Source organism: Protomyctophum parallelum (assembly GCF_964188405.1).
Source record: "Protomyctophum parallelum genome assembly, chromosome: 19".
Lineage (NCBI taxonomy): Eukaryota > Metazoa > Chordata > Actinopteri > Myctophiformes > Myctophidae > Protomyctophum > Protomyctophum parallelum.
Window position 1 is genome coordinate 21,703,811 of NC_139717.1, and position 13,685 is coordinate 21,717,495.

General features: G+C 42.4%; 1 protein-coding gene across 1 annotated transcript; it reads left to right on the plus strand.

The window, feature by feature from the left end:
- Positions 1-808: 808 nt before the first annotated feature.
- Positions 809-10,429, plus strand: LOC310876851 (uncharacterized protein; the record flags this gene model as incomplete). The annotated part of the gene is made up of 4 exons (XM_083790503.1): positions 809-1,112; positions 2,511-2,609; positions 7,206-7,645; positions 10,307-10,429. The coding sequence occupies exons 1-4, from the start codon at positions 851-853 to the stop codon at positions 10,427-10,429; spliced, it is 924 nt and encodes a 307-aa protein (XP_083646629.1). The 5' UTR covers positions 809-850.
- Positions 10,430-13,685: the final 3,256 nt, after the last annotated feature.

A 13,685-nucleotide genomic window follows, 5' to 3' on the forward strand; every position in this document is an offset into this window, starting at 1 on the left:
GTCCTGGTCCGTCCCGTCCAAACGATCAGCCGTCGCGTTGCCCACGAAGATTCTCTTCTTCTAACATAAACTCAACTTTCATTAAACTAATAGTCCGTTTCCCAAACGAAGACTGTAGTTTTCGACAATGTGAAGCCTGTACAACTAGGCTAAACAGCAGGGCAACTGGGTTGTACTGAGTTTGACGCGTGCAGTGATTAATCAAATGTCCAGAGAGTTGTGTTACTTTCGGATATGTCAATCCATTTATTGATCCACTTTCTTTCATCAGTAGAATTCAAAACTTAAATAAACTGTATAAACTTTCAAACAAACAACTGAACCTGTCGACCACGCACGGTCGAAAACTGTGTCGTCTTCCCCTGTCGCACCTGAGTGCCATCACACTGACAGGTAATGAGTGTTTCTATGACAAGTTGACAACCACCCACCAATCTGACTGACTGTTCCCATGACGTCATCGTAAAGAAGAACATCATTAATTAGGTTAAAATAAACAAAACAAAAGAAACAAAAAGCATTTTGGCTCCAACAGCCTTAATATTCACACATAAACGTGCGTAGCTTAATGGCCTTTATTCAGTGAGTTACAAACTTCCTCCACCAGGGGGCGCAAATCATCGAGGAATAAAGGATCCATGCATCCAGGCCCCATGATCCAGGCTCGTTTATTGAGCAAACAAAATGAGCATGCGCGAAACACGTTGACCCGGAAGTAACTCCGTGGTGTTGTTGTTTACATACATTCCATTCTCACAACATCAAACCACACACAGACCGCCGCATACACACACAGCAGAGAAACAAAAAGCTCTCATGAAAACAACAACAAACCATTCAGTCAGAAAGAATGTATAACAAAACACAGTCGTTCAGGCTGTCGGTAGACGAACACGTGACGGCGGCGGGAGAGGAGATACTGTGCGTGTTGGAGAAGCAGCATTGCTACTATTCCTCGGAGCGCGTCCGAGTGTTTGTCAGCCGGCGGCTGGCCGCCGCCGCGCAGAGCCTCTGCGACCTGTTCCAGAGAGAGATGGAGGACCTGCACACGCTGCTGCAGCAGCACTACAGCACCCTGCTGCTGCTGGACCTCAGGCTGGTCTCCACTGCAGGTTTGACCACTTTAATACTCCCTATTAGTCACTAACTGCACGGCACACTGCTGGACCTCAGGCTGGTCACCACTGCAGGTTTCAGGTTTGACCACTACTCTTATACTCCAACTAAAGCAGTGGTTTAACTCTGAGAGTGTTAAAATGGCCATTTGTACAGTAACTCAATAACACAACCATAAGGGTCCATTTGGTTCCAAACTATCATTTAGCTGTAGGACCCCCTGGCTGTGCACTACAGCACACTGCTGCTGCTGGACCCGAGGCTTTTAACTAGAACCGTTTGCCCCACCAACTTCATATTCGACACGTGCGCTCCACACCCCCGCAGGGAGTGCGTTGCCCGGACTCGAGTCGGTCGGACCCACGGTTCTCCAGAACCACCACAAAAGGCTCTGCGCAGGCTCTGCCGGTGGGCCTAATCAGACTAAATCCCCTCACCTGTGCAATTTCCAGCCTCTGCCTCAGCCAATTGATTGCCATGGCAACCCCACACCTGACAATTGATTAGCCTACTTATCCAGTCCCCTTTTTCACAGTCAGGCAATTTGCCCTCTTCAGACACAGGCGGATCCAGAGATCTCCATCTCCATGTGGGACACAGACAGACAGTTAAAACGGGTGCTATGACAAGTTGACAACGGGTATTATTAGGTTCCCAAGTTGCATCGTTCTCAAGTGGCGGCCAGTAGCCGACGGGCACGTACAGGTCTAGTACTCACTAACTACAGCAACTACGGCTCTAGCAGTGATCCTCAACCATTTTAATTTCAAGGACCCCCGGTTTGACATGCATTAGTCTACGCACCCCCATTTAATGACATTTCTATCTCTGGGACCCCCAATTTATGTTGTAAAATCAATGTTAATTTAACTCTTGAGAGTGTACAAAAATACAACCCTAACGGGTCCATTTGGTTCCATTTGTACACTCTCAGTTACAGACCCATAAGGGTCCATTTGGTTCCAAACTGTACTCACTACAGCACACTGCTGCTACTGGACCTCTATTTGGCCGCCGACAACGATCTCAAAATATCCAGCGACCCCCCACCCCCCAGAAGCAAAGATTTGAGTTAAAAATGTTTTCTTTATAAGAAAATATTACATACTGTATATATTCAAGATTTGCACAATTTTTCAAAAAATAGCAGATCTACAAGCTCACAGCTTGGCACAAAGTGACCACGCTATGAGCTTGTACAGTATATCTTCTATTTTTGAATAGCTAAAATCTAAAATGACACGGATGCTTTCCAGGTCTAAATTCCAGTCACGTTAAAATGGTTAAAGGGGCAAGTGATATTGGGTAACTGGGTTGAGGTTGGTTAGAAACATTGGTATATCTTCCCTCTATTCTATTATGCCCCACCTTCATATTCTATTTCCTCCTTCCAGAACAGTCTGTGGAGTCCAGCCTGCAGGTGAAGATGAGTTCTCCAGTTTTAGCCAGGAGCCCTTCTGTCAAAGTGGAACCTGAAGACCACCTGTATCTCAGTAAGTCTCTCTCTCTCTCTGAAGAACTAAATGATGAAATAAAACAAAACAAAACATGGGTTTTAATATTATTGTGAGTACCCAACGCATGACATTTCTAGAAATGTCCTGAAGAATATGTGAGTGTACACAAAAGTACATAAAGTAAAGTAAAGCAAATAAAGGCTTCGTTAAAGGTCTCTCTCTCTCTCTCTCGCTCTCTCGCTCTCTCGCTCTCTCTCTGTCTCTGAAACCCCAGACGCTTTTATTTCCAGGGAGAAACAAAATGTCCACTTCAATTCGGCATAGAGTAGCGCAAACGTTGATCGCTCTGCTGATGTCTGATCGTCTGCACCGTTGTTAAATTGACGTACACACACACACACACACACACACACTGCTCTCTCTCTGTCGTTAATTAATTAGTTTCATGTTGCGCAGCTGCGTCTAGATTCTCCCAACGGATCCTCCCGGGAGCTGCCTATGCCATAGAAAGCATAGGTGGACCCCAGGCTATGTCTTCCATGACGCCAGTAATCTGTGATGTATCTGTGACGTATATGACCCCAGAGTGGGACAAGGTTTCAACCAGACTACAAGAAATACAAAACCACTTATTCGGCGAATTCCAATCTTGGAATCTTGAAACTTCCGTTCCCGAAAAGCAGCACATGGGACACATCGCCACCTCAACTATGTCTGCCAGACATTGTAGCTCACCTGCCCAACCCCTTGCAGCCAAACTCGGTAGTCGCATAGCACCACACACGGAAGCTACGGGTGAGTCTTAAGGCTCATACATGCTCCAGTTTGTGGAGATAGGTTATCACCGTTTTAGGTGATAGCTTATCACCTAAAACGGTGATAAGAGTTGAGGCCATCATACTCGCGGTGATGTCCTTAAGGATTGACCCCACCTCCCTGTGGTTTACCCAACTTCTAGACCAATCAGTGAACGGGGGTAGCTCTGGATAGCTCCAGAGTGAAAAGACTTGTCTGATAGTAAAAACAGAGAGATTTTTACCATTTTCACCATTTTTCTAAAATAGCAGCGCTATGAACTTGTAGGTCTGCTATTTTTGAAAAATGGTGAAAATGTGCCGCGAATCTTTGAATATATATATTCTTTCAGAGCGAACGTTTTAAACTCAAATCTTGGCTTCTGGGGGGTCACTGGAACTACAAGTTTTCAGATGGGGGGTCGGCGGCCAAATGCAGATATTTTGTGGGGTCCTTGACATGAAAATGTTTGAGAACGACATAGAAAAAGGGATTTTTCAGGATTTGGAAGGCATTTGTAGAATCCTCCTCAGGTTGACATGGGTTAAACAGCCATGTGTGTCGGACTCTAATACTTAATCGTAAAAAAAAATAATGAACCGAGTCGTGCCAATAAGGGACCACCTTATATGTACCTTTTTATGTAGCAATGTCAAATGTCCGCTAACATAAATTGATGATCTCCCAATCTCTGTGCGGGCACCACGAGGCCACTCGGCTGATTTCCATTAAGTGACACCCCCCCCTCCCCAATCTCAAACCTTGACTCGGTTGAGCTCTCTCCCGAGGCGGGAGTTCCCCGCGAGGCGGTTGGCCAATCGGCGCGGGCGCGAGTCGGCGGCACTGTACTAATTTGGGCGTCGACGTCACCCAATCACACCTGAACTCTATATAGGTAGGAGCGGCCTATACCCAGCCACGAAACAATACACATCAAAAAAAGAAACTAAACAGATCCATAAATAAGGTTAGTCAGATTTTGCGAGTCGCCGGCAGTCATCATGTCCGACCACCGCAGAGACATCAAGCTCATCAACGACATCATACAGTACAATAAGCTGTGCCGGCAGAAGCGGGTGTACAAGACCTCCAGCCACCTGGCGCAACACGTGGCGCCGCGGCCCAGCCCCCCCTGGGGCGGGCAGCAGAGGATCAGCCAACCGGCGCCTAACGGCCACGCCTCGAGCGGCGGCGGCCTGCGACCTCACCACCCCGTGCCACAGGGCCAGACGATGGCGGCGGCGGCGGGGGGAGGGGGAGGAGGGTCCTGGGAGTGCCTGAACGGATACAAAATGGAGAACCAGCTTCTGAAGCAGTGGAACTCCCGGCTCTCGGCCGAGATGGAGAGCATGGCGTGGAGGACGGAGGAGCTGGAGAAGGAGCGGCAGGAGCTGAGCGCGCAGAACGAGGACCTGGTCCAGGAGCTGACCCTGGCTCGCCGGCAGGCCGGCGTCCGAGTGGAACCGTAGATAAAGTGGGGGGGGGGGGGGAGGGAGGAGGACTCTAAAGGCGGTGCTCGCCGCTGGGGCTGTGACTGTCTGAAGACTTTATTGACGAATAGAATTGATTGAGAAATTCCTCGCGTTTTTGTTAATAAATCGTTTTCATTATATATATATATATATATATATATATCAACGGAACGTTTCATCACTTAACTATTGTACACTTCGTCGCACAAGTGTCATGCGGAACTAGTGAGAAAAGCAGATCTACAAGCGCACCACGTGCATTGTGAAGGATTTTGCCCAACATGGGGATTATTAACCAATTATGTTTTTTGAGGGGCCCTCCTACACAACACTTTGATGTTTGTCTTTAGTTCAATGTTTGTTTTGTTAACACATTGACAATGAAGTGAACATTTATGTCAATGTTTCATTTAAGTCATATTGTATTGTTAATGGCGTTTAATGTTTGTGTTTGCACCGTTTGTTTTACATACCCATTACATCACCTAATCAACATGAGTTAGACTTTAATATATTAGCGCCCCTCACTTCACAAGGGTGTGATTTTTTATTGTCAATTGCATTGGTTGGCTAACCGTCATAATTTATTTCTGATCCCCTCTCCGAAATGCCTGTCTGTCCTGACCCCTTATCCATAATTTATACATTATGGACTGTTATTTGTCTCTGTGTGTCTCTAGTGCTTTATTACTTGCGCAAGCAGAGCCTGCAAGTAATGTTTTTTTGTCCGGTGCTCCGATGCGTATGTCCCGTGGCAGCCTATGACGTAATGATTAATCTGTGCTTGATATGGCAGTGGTGTCAGATTACATACATGTATACATATAGGGACATTACCTTTAATCCACCCGACACTGAAGCATGTCATTATTACGTCACCAACGAGAGCCAGTTATACCCTGGCATTGGTACATATCTTCATCACGTCATACGCAGCTATGGGACATACGCATCAAACGACCCAAGTAACCACAGTATACTGCTAATCAACTTACAATTTACATATACATAGAGGCATTTCCTTTAATCCACCCAACACTGAAACATATCTTTATTATGTCACCATTGAGAGCCAGTTATACCCTGGCATTGGTACATATCTTCATTATGTCATGTGCAGCTACGGACATACGCATCAAACGACCCAAGTAACCACAGTATACTGCTAATCAACATACTTGCGCAAGCAGAGCGTGCAAGTAATGTTGTTTATCCAGTGCGCCGATGCGTATGTCCGTGGCTGCATATGGCGTATGGCATTGGTTTCAAACTACATATAGGCATTTCCTTTAATCCACCCCACACTGAAACATATATTTATTACATCACCATTGAGAGCCAGTTATACCCTGGCATTGGTACATATCTTCATTACATCATACGCAGCCACGGCATACGCATAAAACAACCTTAATGGGTTGTTATTAATTACGTAACCAGTCAATGTTTTTAAATCGTTTAAAATTAATTACGATCATTTACAAGGTTCAAACGGTTCAAGGTTCATTCAAGAGTTGTCAAATAAGGAATATTTTCTTTCAGTCTAACCGATAAACCCAAAGAAGATACTTAAATATAATATAATCTAATAGGAAGATGGCCTACAATAACATACAGGACGTTCAAACAGTGCAGTGTGACTCTGATCAGCCCATATAGTGACAATCAAAGCAGATGGGGATAGAAGCTTTTACCATACTTCAAAATACTATTGTTTTACCTCCAAAAACTAGCTACGTAGCACATAGCTAAACCTAATAATTCAATATTGAAACCGTTATTTCACAGAGAGGCTGAGATTTGAAAGTTCGTAGCGGTCGACAGTACTTGCACGCTCGACAGAGTAGGCACTCGACAGAGTGCAGTTCTACTTGTGCAAGTAATGTTTTTTGTCCGGTGCTCCGATGCGTATGTCCCGTGGCAGCGTATGATGTAATGATTAATTTGTGCTTGATATGGCATTGGTGTCAGATTACATACATGTATAAATAGGGGCATTACCTTTAATCCACCCGAGACTGAAACATATCACTTCACCATCGAGAGCCAGTTATACCCTGGCATTGTCTGTGTTCCCGCTTTGGCAACGCCCATTCCAGAACTGCTGCCGTGGGGAGGGCTTTCAGTCTGAATATTGAAGTGAAAGGACATGAACATTCAGACCGAGTGTCGGGCTACATTGGACTCGAGGGGCTCAAAAATGGAATAACATAACTTTGGTTGCATTTCATACAATAATGAAACGTTTTCTTAAATCCAGGACAAACCTGTCCCTCACCTACCACAACTACAAAACAGGAAATACAGCACATTGTCAATGAAGTTCGAAACATTTAATGGTTCTCTCATTTTGTCTTTTGCTTAGACTTTGTGAACCTCCCAAAAGAGGAGGACGACGACGAGGTTTCCCTTGAACGGCAAGAGAGGAGTCCCAGTCTGGTCCAGGAGGAGCCAGAGGAGCCACTTCAAAGACATGAGGAGGCTGGTGGGTCAACAACAACGTTACTAGCAGTGAAGAGTGAAAGAGCTGGTGGAAACGGTGATACAGAGCCTCTAGCCGGCACCTCAGCTAGTGGGCAAATTAAATCACAAGCCGACGAGGACGACTGTGGAACATTGCAACTATCTAGTGATGACCAGCTCCTCCGTTCACACCCTTACGAATCAGACGCCGAATACAGTGGCGAGTGGGAGGACACCGGCGAAGATCAATCGGCAATTGATCAATTGAGCAATGAGCTATCCCAGGACCTGATGACGGCAAAACTAATTCCATCCCTGAGGAGTCATAGAGGGGAGACACCGGTTAGTTGTACAGTTTGTGGTAAACTATTCGCTTTCGGTGGACATCTGATCAGACACATGAGGACTCATACAGGGGAGAAACCCTTTAGTTGTGCAGTTTGTGGCAAAAGCTTCAATCAGTCTGAAATTCTGAAAAGACACTTGAAGACTCACACAGCCGAAAAAATCTTTAATTGTGCAGTTTGTGGCAAAAGCTTTAATCGAACTTCAAATCTGAAAACACACATGAGGATTCACACTGGCGAAAAACCCTTTAATTGTGCAGTTTGTGGTAAACGTTTTACTTTGAAATGTCATCTGAAAACACACATGATGATTCACACAGGCGAGAAACCCTTTACTTGTACAGTTTGTTGCAAAGGCTTTGGTCAAAAAAGTGGTCTGGAGAGACACATGAGGAATCATACAGGTGGGGAATACCTTTAGGTTGGGATACCTTTACAGTGATGTAAATGGGTTTTCAATCTAATGAGTCCCGGGATGCAGGGATGGTCTTGTAGATGAGTCCCAGGGACATTTGATGAGTCCCACTTCAGCTACGTTAAGAGTCACATTTTGTCATTTTTACAAATTGCAGCATTAAACTCATTTCATTTTTGATGGTTATAATGTGGTTATATTCATGTAGAAATGTATGAAAGAAGTGAACACAATTCCAAATCTGAAAACTTTAATATTTGCAAAGATGTTTTCAACAACAGTGCAAATTATGCAGAACAGTAAATATAATGGCACCAAGATAATGTAAAATAAGTTAATTACTTTGTGGTGCAATCGTGTGTTATTGTGAATCGGGTCTGCTTGTCACGCTAAAACATGTTCCCCTAAATCTTTCTGTCGGAGGCAGTGCCGTTTAGTTGAGAGAGTTGCGACATCTCCGTTCACTGCTTATTCGTGGGGCTGCAAGCGTCACTGATCACTCAATTGTCGTCACTCTTTCTCTAAACAGCTCTAATCTAGAGGCTGCGCTGAGTGCGCTCGCAGCGTTGACAATGTAGTTACAAATTAGTGGTTCTACAACGATTCCTACTGTACATGGATTTTATTTTTTATAACATAGGATGAGGTCGGATGCGGGCATACAAAATGATCGTTTCCATAGATTATTGTTTTACCGCATTTGTTTCCCCGCGATTTTTCTTTTCTTCAGTGGATTATTATTACTGTGTACAGTAGTGCATCCCATGGACGCACAGGTTGATGGTCTATTGCGGCCCAAAACTATAAAGTGTGTTTTGGGACGCAAAACGCACCCTAGTTACATCACTGCCTTTACCTCACATGTCGATGTAGTTACTTCTGAACAATCCCAGTTACAATTTAGGCATTTAGCAGACGCTCTTAATCCAGAGCGATTTACATTAAGCAAGAACAAAAAAAGCATGGGAATAGATCACATAAAAACATTTATCAAGAAGCATGCGTAAGCTAAGAAAGTAACAGTGGAATATCTATATAATGAAGCTATACATATAAACTATACATCTATACTACTATGCTATACATTATGTACTATGACGTGCTATGACTACATACAATGCAATTATAGTGCTGTCTACATAACATGCAATGTTGCAATGTCAATCACGGCTATACACCATTAATGTAACAGTCGCGTCTAGGGATGGAGCCCGAAAACCGGGTCCATTACAAACCCGGTTCGGCATTTATCGAGACCCGAGTATAAATAAGTGTTTGGACGCTACCGGTGGTTGCGTGGTCCGTCATCATTTGCTGTGGTGGAAGTATGGTGGAACGGGTGAAGAGTTTGGTAACGTTAAAAAAAAAAGACATGAGGGGAGCTAAATACAATAATGTCGATTTCGACAATGCATTAGACATCTGTCCATATTGCATTGCATTAAACCCAAATGCGATACCTTTGCATGTCTGCACCGAGTCGAAACAACACGGGAGCCGTCAGCAGCGGAACAACCATCCTGCTCTTCCACCCAACGCATGTTGTGCTTACCGTGCTTGCTGCCCAAGGCAAGCACGGTAAGACGATATAATGGCACCGCCGTACAATGATTTATACATTTCACTTTTAAAGTGACCGTAGGCCTAAACAATGAACAGTTCCCTCTGTCTGTTAGAAAGGTACTGTATAAGGCCTATAGTAAAATGTAGTGCAAGGGGATGTGTGTGTGTGTGTGTGTGTGTGTATACACCTTATAACTGTCTGTTTATTGGCATAAAAATAAGCTTCTGTTCTTTCCACAAAATCATAGCAAATGCTCGATAGTGGGCTCGATAAGGACCCGGCTCAATAAGCCTGCTCGATAAGGTGATCGTTATCAATAATACCTTAACGAGTTCCATCCCTAGTCACGTCATACAACATAATGACAGTTTTTAAGCTAAAGAAATGAGGAGAGTTGTGTGCTTATACTGAAAAGGAGCACATTTCTATGTGGATGTACAAGGAGTCTGGACGCAGCAGACTACAACTCCCTGCCGTCACCCCTAACATCGTGAATGTTGCGGTCTTCAAAATATGATATCCGGTGGGACTACAGACGATATACTCTCTGTGTCACTTTGATATAACCTGTTAAATTGTTAAATTGGTACTCACATAAATGGTGCAATACATGCTTTTTTCTTTGTTTTTTTTTTTTCTTTTGAATTGTGTGAGATACTCTGGATCTTACTTCTTAGGGTATGTTCACAGTCACACTAGCCTCCTTTGAAAATGCAATGGAACTCTGTGAGAAACGATCCAAAGGCCCCGACGCACCCACACCACCACCCCACACCATCTCCCAACGTGTCACCACGTGACACGTTGGGAGCTTGTCGATCTGCTATGTTCTGCAAAAGCTTTTCCCCACAATCGGTTCAATGGAGTTTGAAGTTACAATGGCCTTTTATAGGAAGGAGGTGTGTCTGATAAAATGAATATAAAACATCTAAATAACTGAATCAAGTAACTTAAAAACGGCCCAGTCTGGAAGCTCACAATAGCGCCAACCAGTCTGCCCAAGAACTGAGCGAACCTATGCCGCCATATTGACCACCCATTAATTTCATTATTATTTTTTTGAAAATGTGGAAATATATCAAAAGAAACTTTAGAATGTCTGGATTCATGGAAAAAATAAACTGAGTTGATAACATCTTTGTGCCATTCCAGATTTCTCAGCAGTCAAAGACGGATTGGGGCCACAAAGTAAAGTAGTTTTTTTATAATTACACTTGACAACCTCTGGTTTAATTTGATATATGGCATGAATATGTAGCTATAGTTACTATAGCTACAGTAGTAGTTCTACTATAGTATAGTAGAACCCAGACTAGGTGTTTGAAACAAACATCAAACTAAATAAAACCTGGGACAATAGGAACAGGAATAACTGTGATTTGAACTGGCACAGCAAAGCACATCTCTTTTATTTTTGCCACAAATCACATCAATCAAAATTACTTAGGCCTATATACACAGACACACACACACTTACATTGGCATTGTATGTATAGACTCAGTATATGAACTGGAATGTAGTGTAATCCTGTGCGATGTACAGCCCGCATACCGGGTCCGGATGGTTTCAAAACATGTATTGGAGCAGCTCATCTGTCAAGAAGAGCTCAAAGAATGAGACTGGCTCACTGTTTGCATCCAGCTCACACCAAGGACCTGGTTCACCATTCACACAGTGTGTGTGTGTGTGTGTGTGTGTGTGTGTGTGTGTGTGTGTGTAAGACATTGAATTGTTAGATTTGATTCATTAATGGTTTCTATAAGTTATATTTAAAATGATGATTGAGTGAAGTTAGACTTTGATGAGATCACAGTATAGAGCATAGCAGTGGGTGTGGTTTTATGGACCCACTGGAAAATATCCCATTCATTTTTTTCCCCATAGAGGTTCACTAGAATATTTATAAATGTATTTATAAATATTATTTAACTGTATTAACAATATGTATATCAATTATTCTAAGCCTAGAATCGAGCCATCCATCATACTGGTGAATCATGAAACCATAAAACCTTTGATTCTGTGAATCAATAAAAATAAATAAAATAAAAGTTTGTAAATCTGTATGGGAAAAATTAATTGGAGAGATTTATGCTCTGTAGCTGTTCCACTGTATTACACTGTACTATGGCTCCCCCTAGTGACCGTTTATGGTACGTGCACCGTGCACACTCCAGGCTCCAGCAACGCTAGCTGCGCATACGTGCACAACCCTTGCGTCATTACATGGGCTATATAGCCCATATCGCACGGCATACTATATATAGCACGCCATTTTCATCATTTTTGAGGATTTGAAAAAGAATGAGAAAAACGATGGGTTATAGCCCATCGTTTTTTGAATTTTTGATTTTTTTTTTAATCCTCGTTTTTCATCATTTTGGACCATGGGCTATAGCCCATATACGGCATACTATAGCACGCCGTTTTTCATAATTTTTGAGGATTTGAAAAAAATGATGGGTTATAGCCCATCGTTTTTTGAATTTTTGAATTTTAGTTTTATCCTCGTTTTTCATCATTTTGGACCATGGGCTATACCCCATATCGTACGGCATACTATAGCACGCCGTTTTTCATAATTTTTGAGGATTTGAAAAAAATGAAAAAAATGATGGGTTATAGCCCATCGTTCTTTGAATTTTTGAATATTTTTTTTTATCCTCGTTTTTCATTTTTGTATGTAGGACTAGTAGCATGCCAAAGTTTGTGCTATTGCCATAGAGAATGCATTGGGCGTTTAAGTTAAATAACTCAAAAACTATAACACATTTCAAAGTAAAAAAGTTCCAGCATGTGTCTCCACAGTAAGCTGAATAATAAAAAGTGTGAATGGAGTTTCTAGGTGAAAGTGATTTTTGACTTGCCAATGTCTGCCATTGAGCCCCATTGTACATTTGAAAGCACTATATTTCTAAAACTATGAAACATTTCAAATATTCCTTTTCAGGCAAACATGTAAGATGAACCTAAGTAGGCTAGAATGGGGTTGCTAGGTGTAAGTATGTAGGCTTCTCTGTTGTTAGCAAAACATGCTAATATTTCTCATCCTCCGCAACACCCATTCTCATACACCGCTATACTTTTAAGTATGTTGCGGTAGAGAGAACGTCATCATTTTGGACCATGGGCTATAGCCCATATCGTACGGCATACTATAGCACGACGTTTTTCATCATTTTTGAGGATTCGAAAAAAAAAAAAAAAAACGATGGATTATAGCCCATCGTTTTTTGAATTGTTGATTTTTTTTTAATCCTCGTTTTTCATCATTTTGGACCATGGGCTATATATAGCCCATATCGTACGGCATACTATAGCACGCCGTTTTTCATCATTTTTGAGGATTTGAAGAAAAAAAAAAACGATGGGTTATAGCCCATCGTTTATTTTTATTTTTGAAATGTCTTTTTTGTCCTCGTTTTTCATCAATTTGGACCATGGGGTATAGCCCATATCGTACGGCATACTATAGCACGCCGTTTTTCATCATTTTTGAGGATTTGATAAAAATAAAAATAATAATTATTATTTTTTTTTTTTCTTCATTTTTTTCAAATCCTCAAAAATGATGAAAAACGGCGTGCTATAGTATGCCGTACGGTATGGGCTATTAGACGAGCGTCTAAAAATGGGATAAAAACGTCTAAAAATAGACGTCTAAAACACGTCTAAAAATAGACGTGTTTTTGACGTCTATTTTTAGACGTTTTTTATCTCATTTTTGACCATGGGCTATAGCCCATACCGTACGGCATACTATAGCACGCCGTTTTTCATCATTTTTGAGGATTTGATAAAAATAAAATAAAAACGATGGGCTATAACCCATAGTTTTTTTTTTTCTTCATTTTTTTCAAATCCTCAAAATTGATGAAAAACGGCGTGCTATAGTATGCTGTACGGTATGGGCTATTAGACGAGCGTCTAAAAATGGGATAAAAACGTCTAAAAATAGACGTCTAAAACACGTCTAAAAATAGACGTGTTTTAGACGTTTCTTATCCCATTTTTGACCATGGGCTATAGCCCATACCGTACGGCATACTATAGCA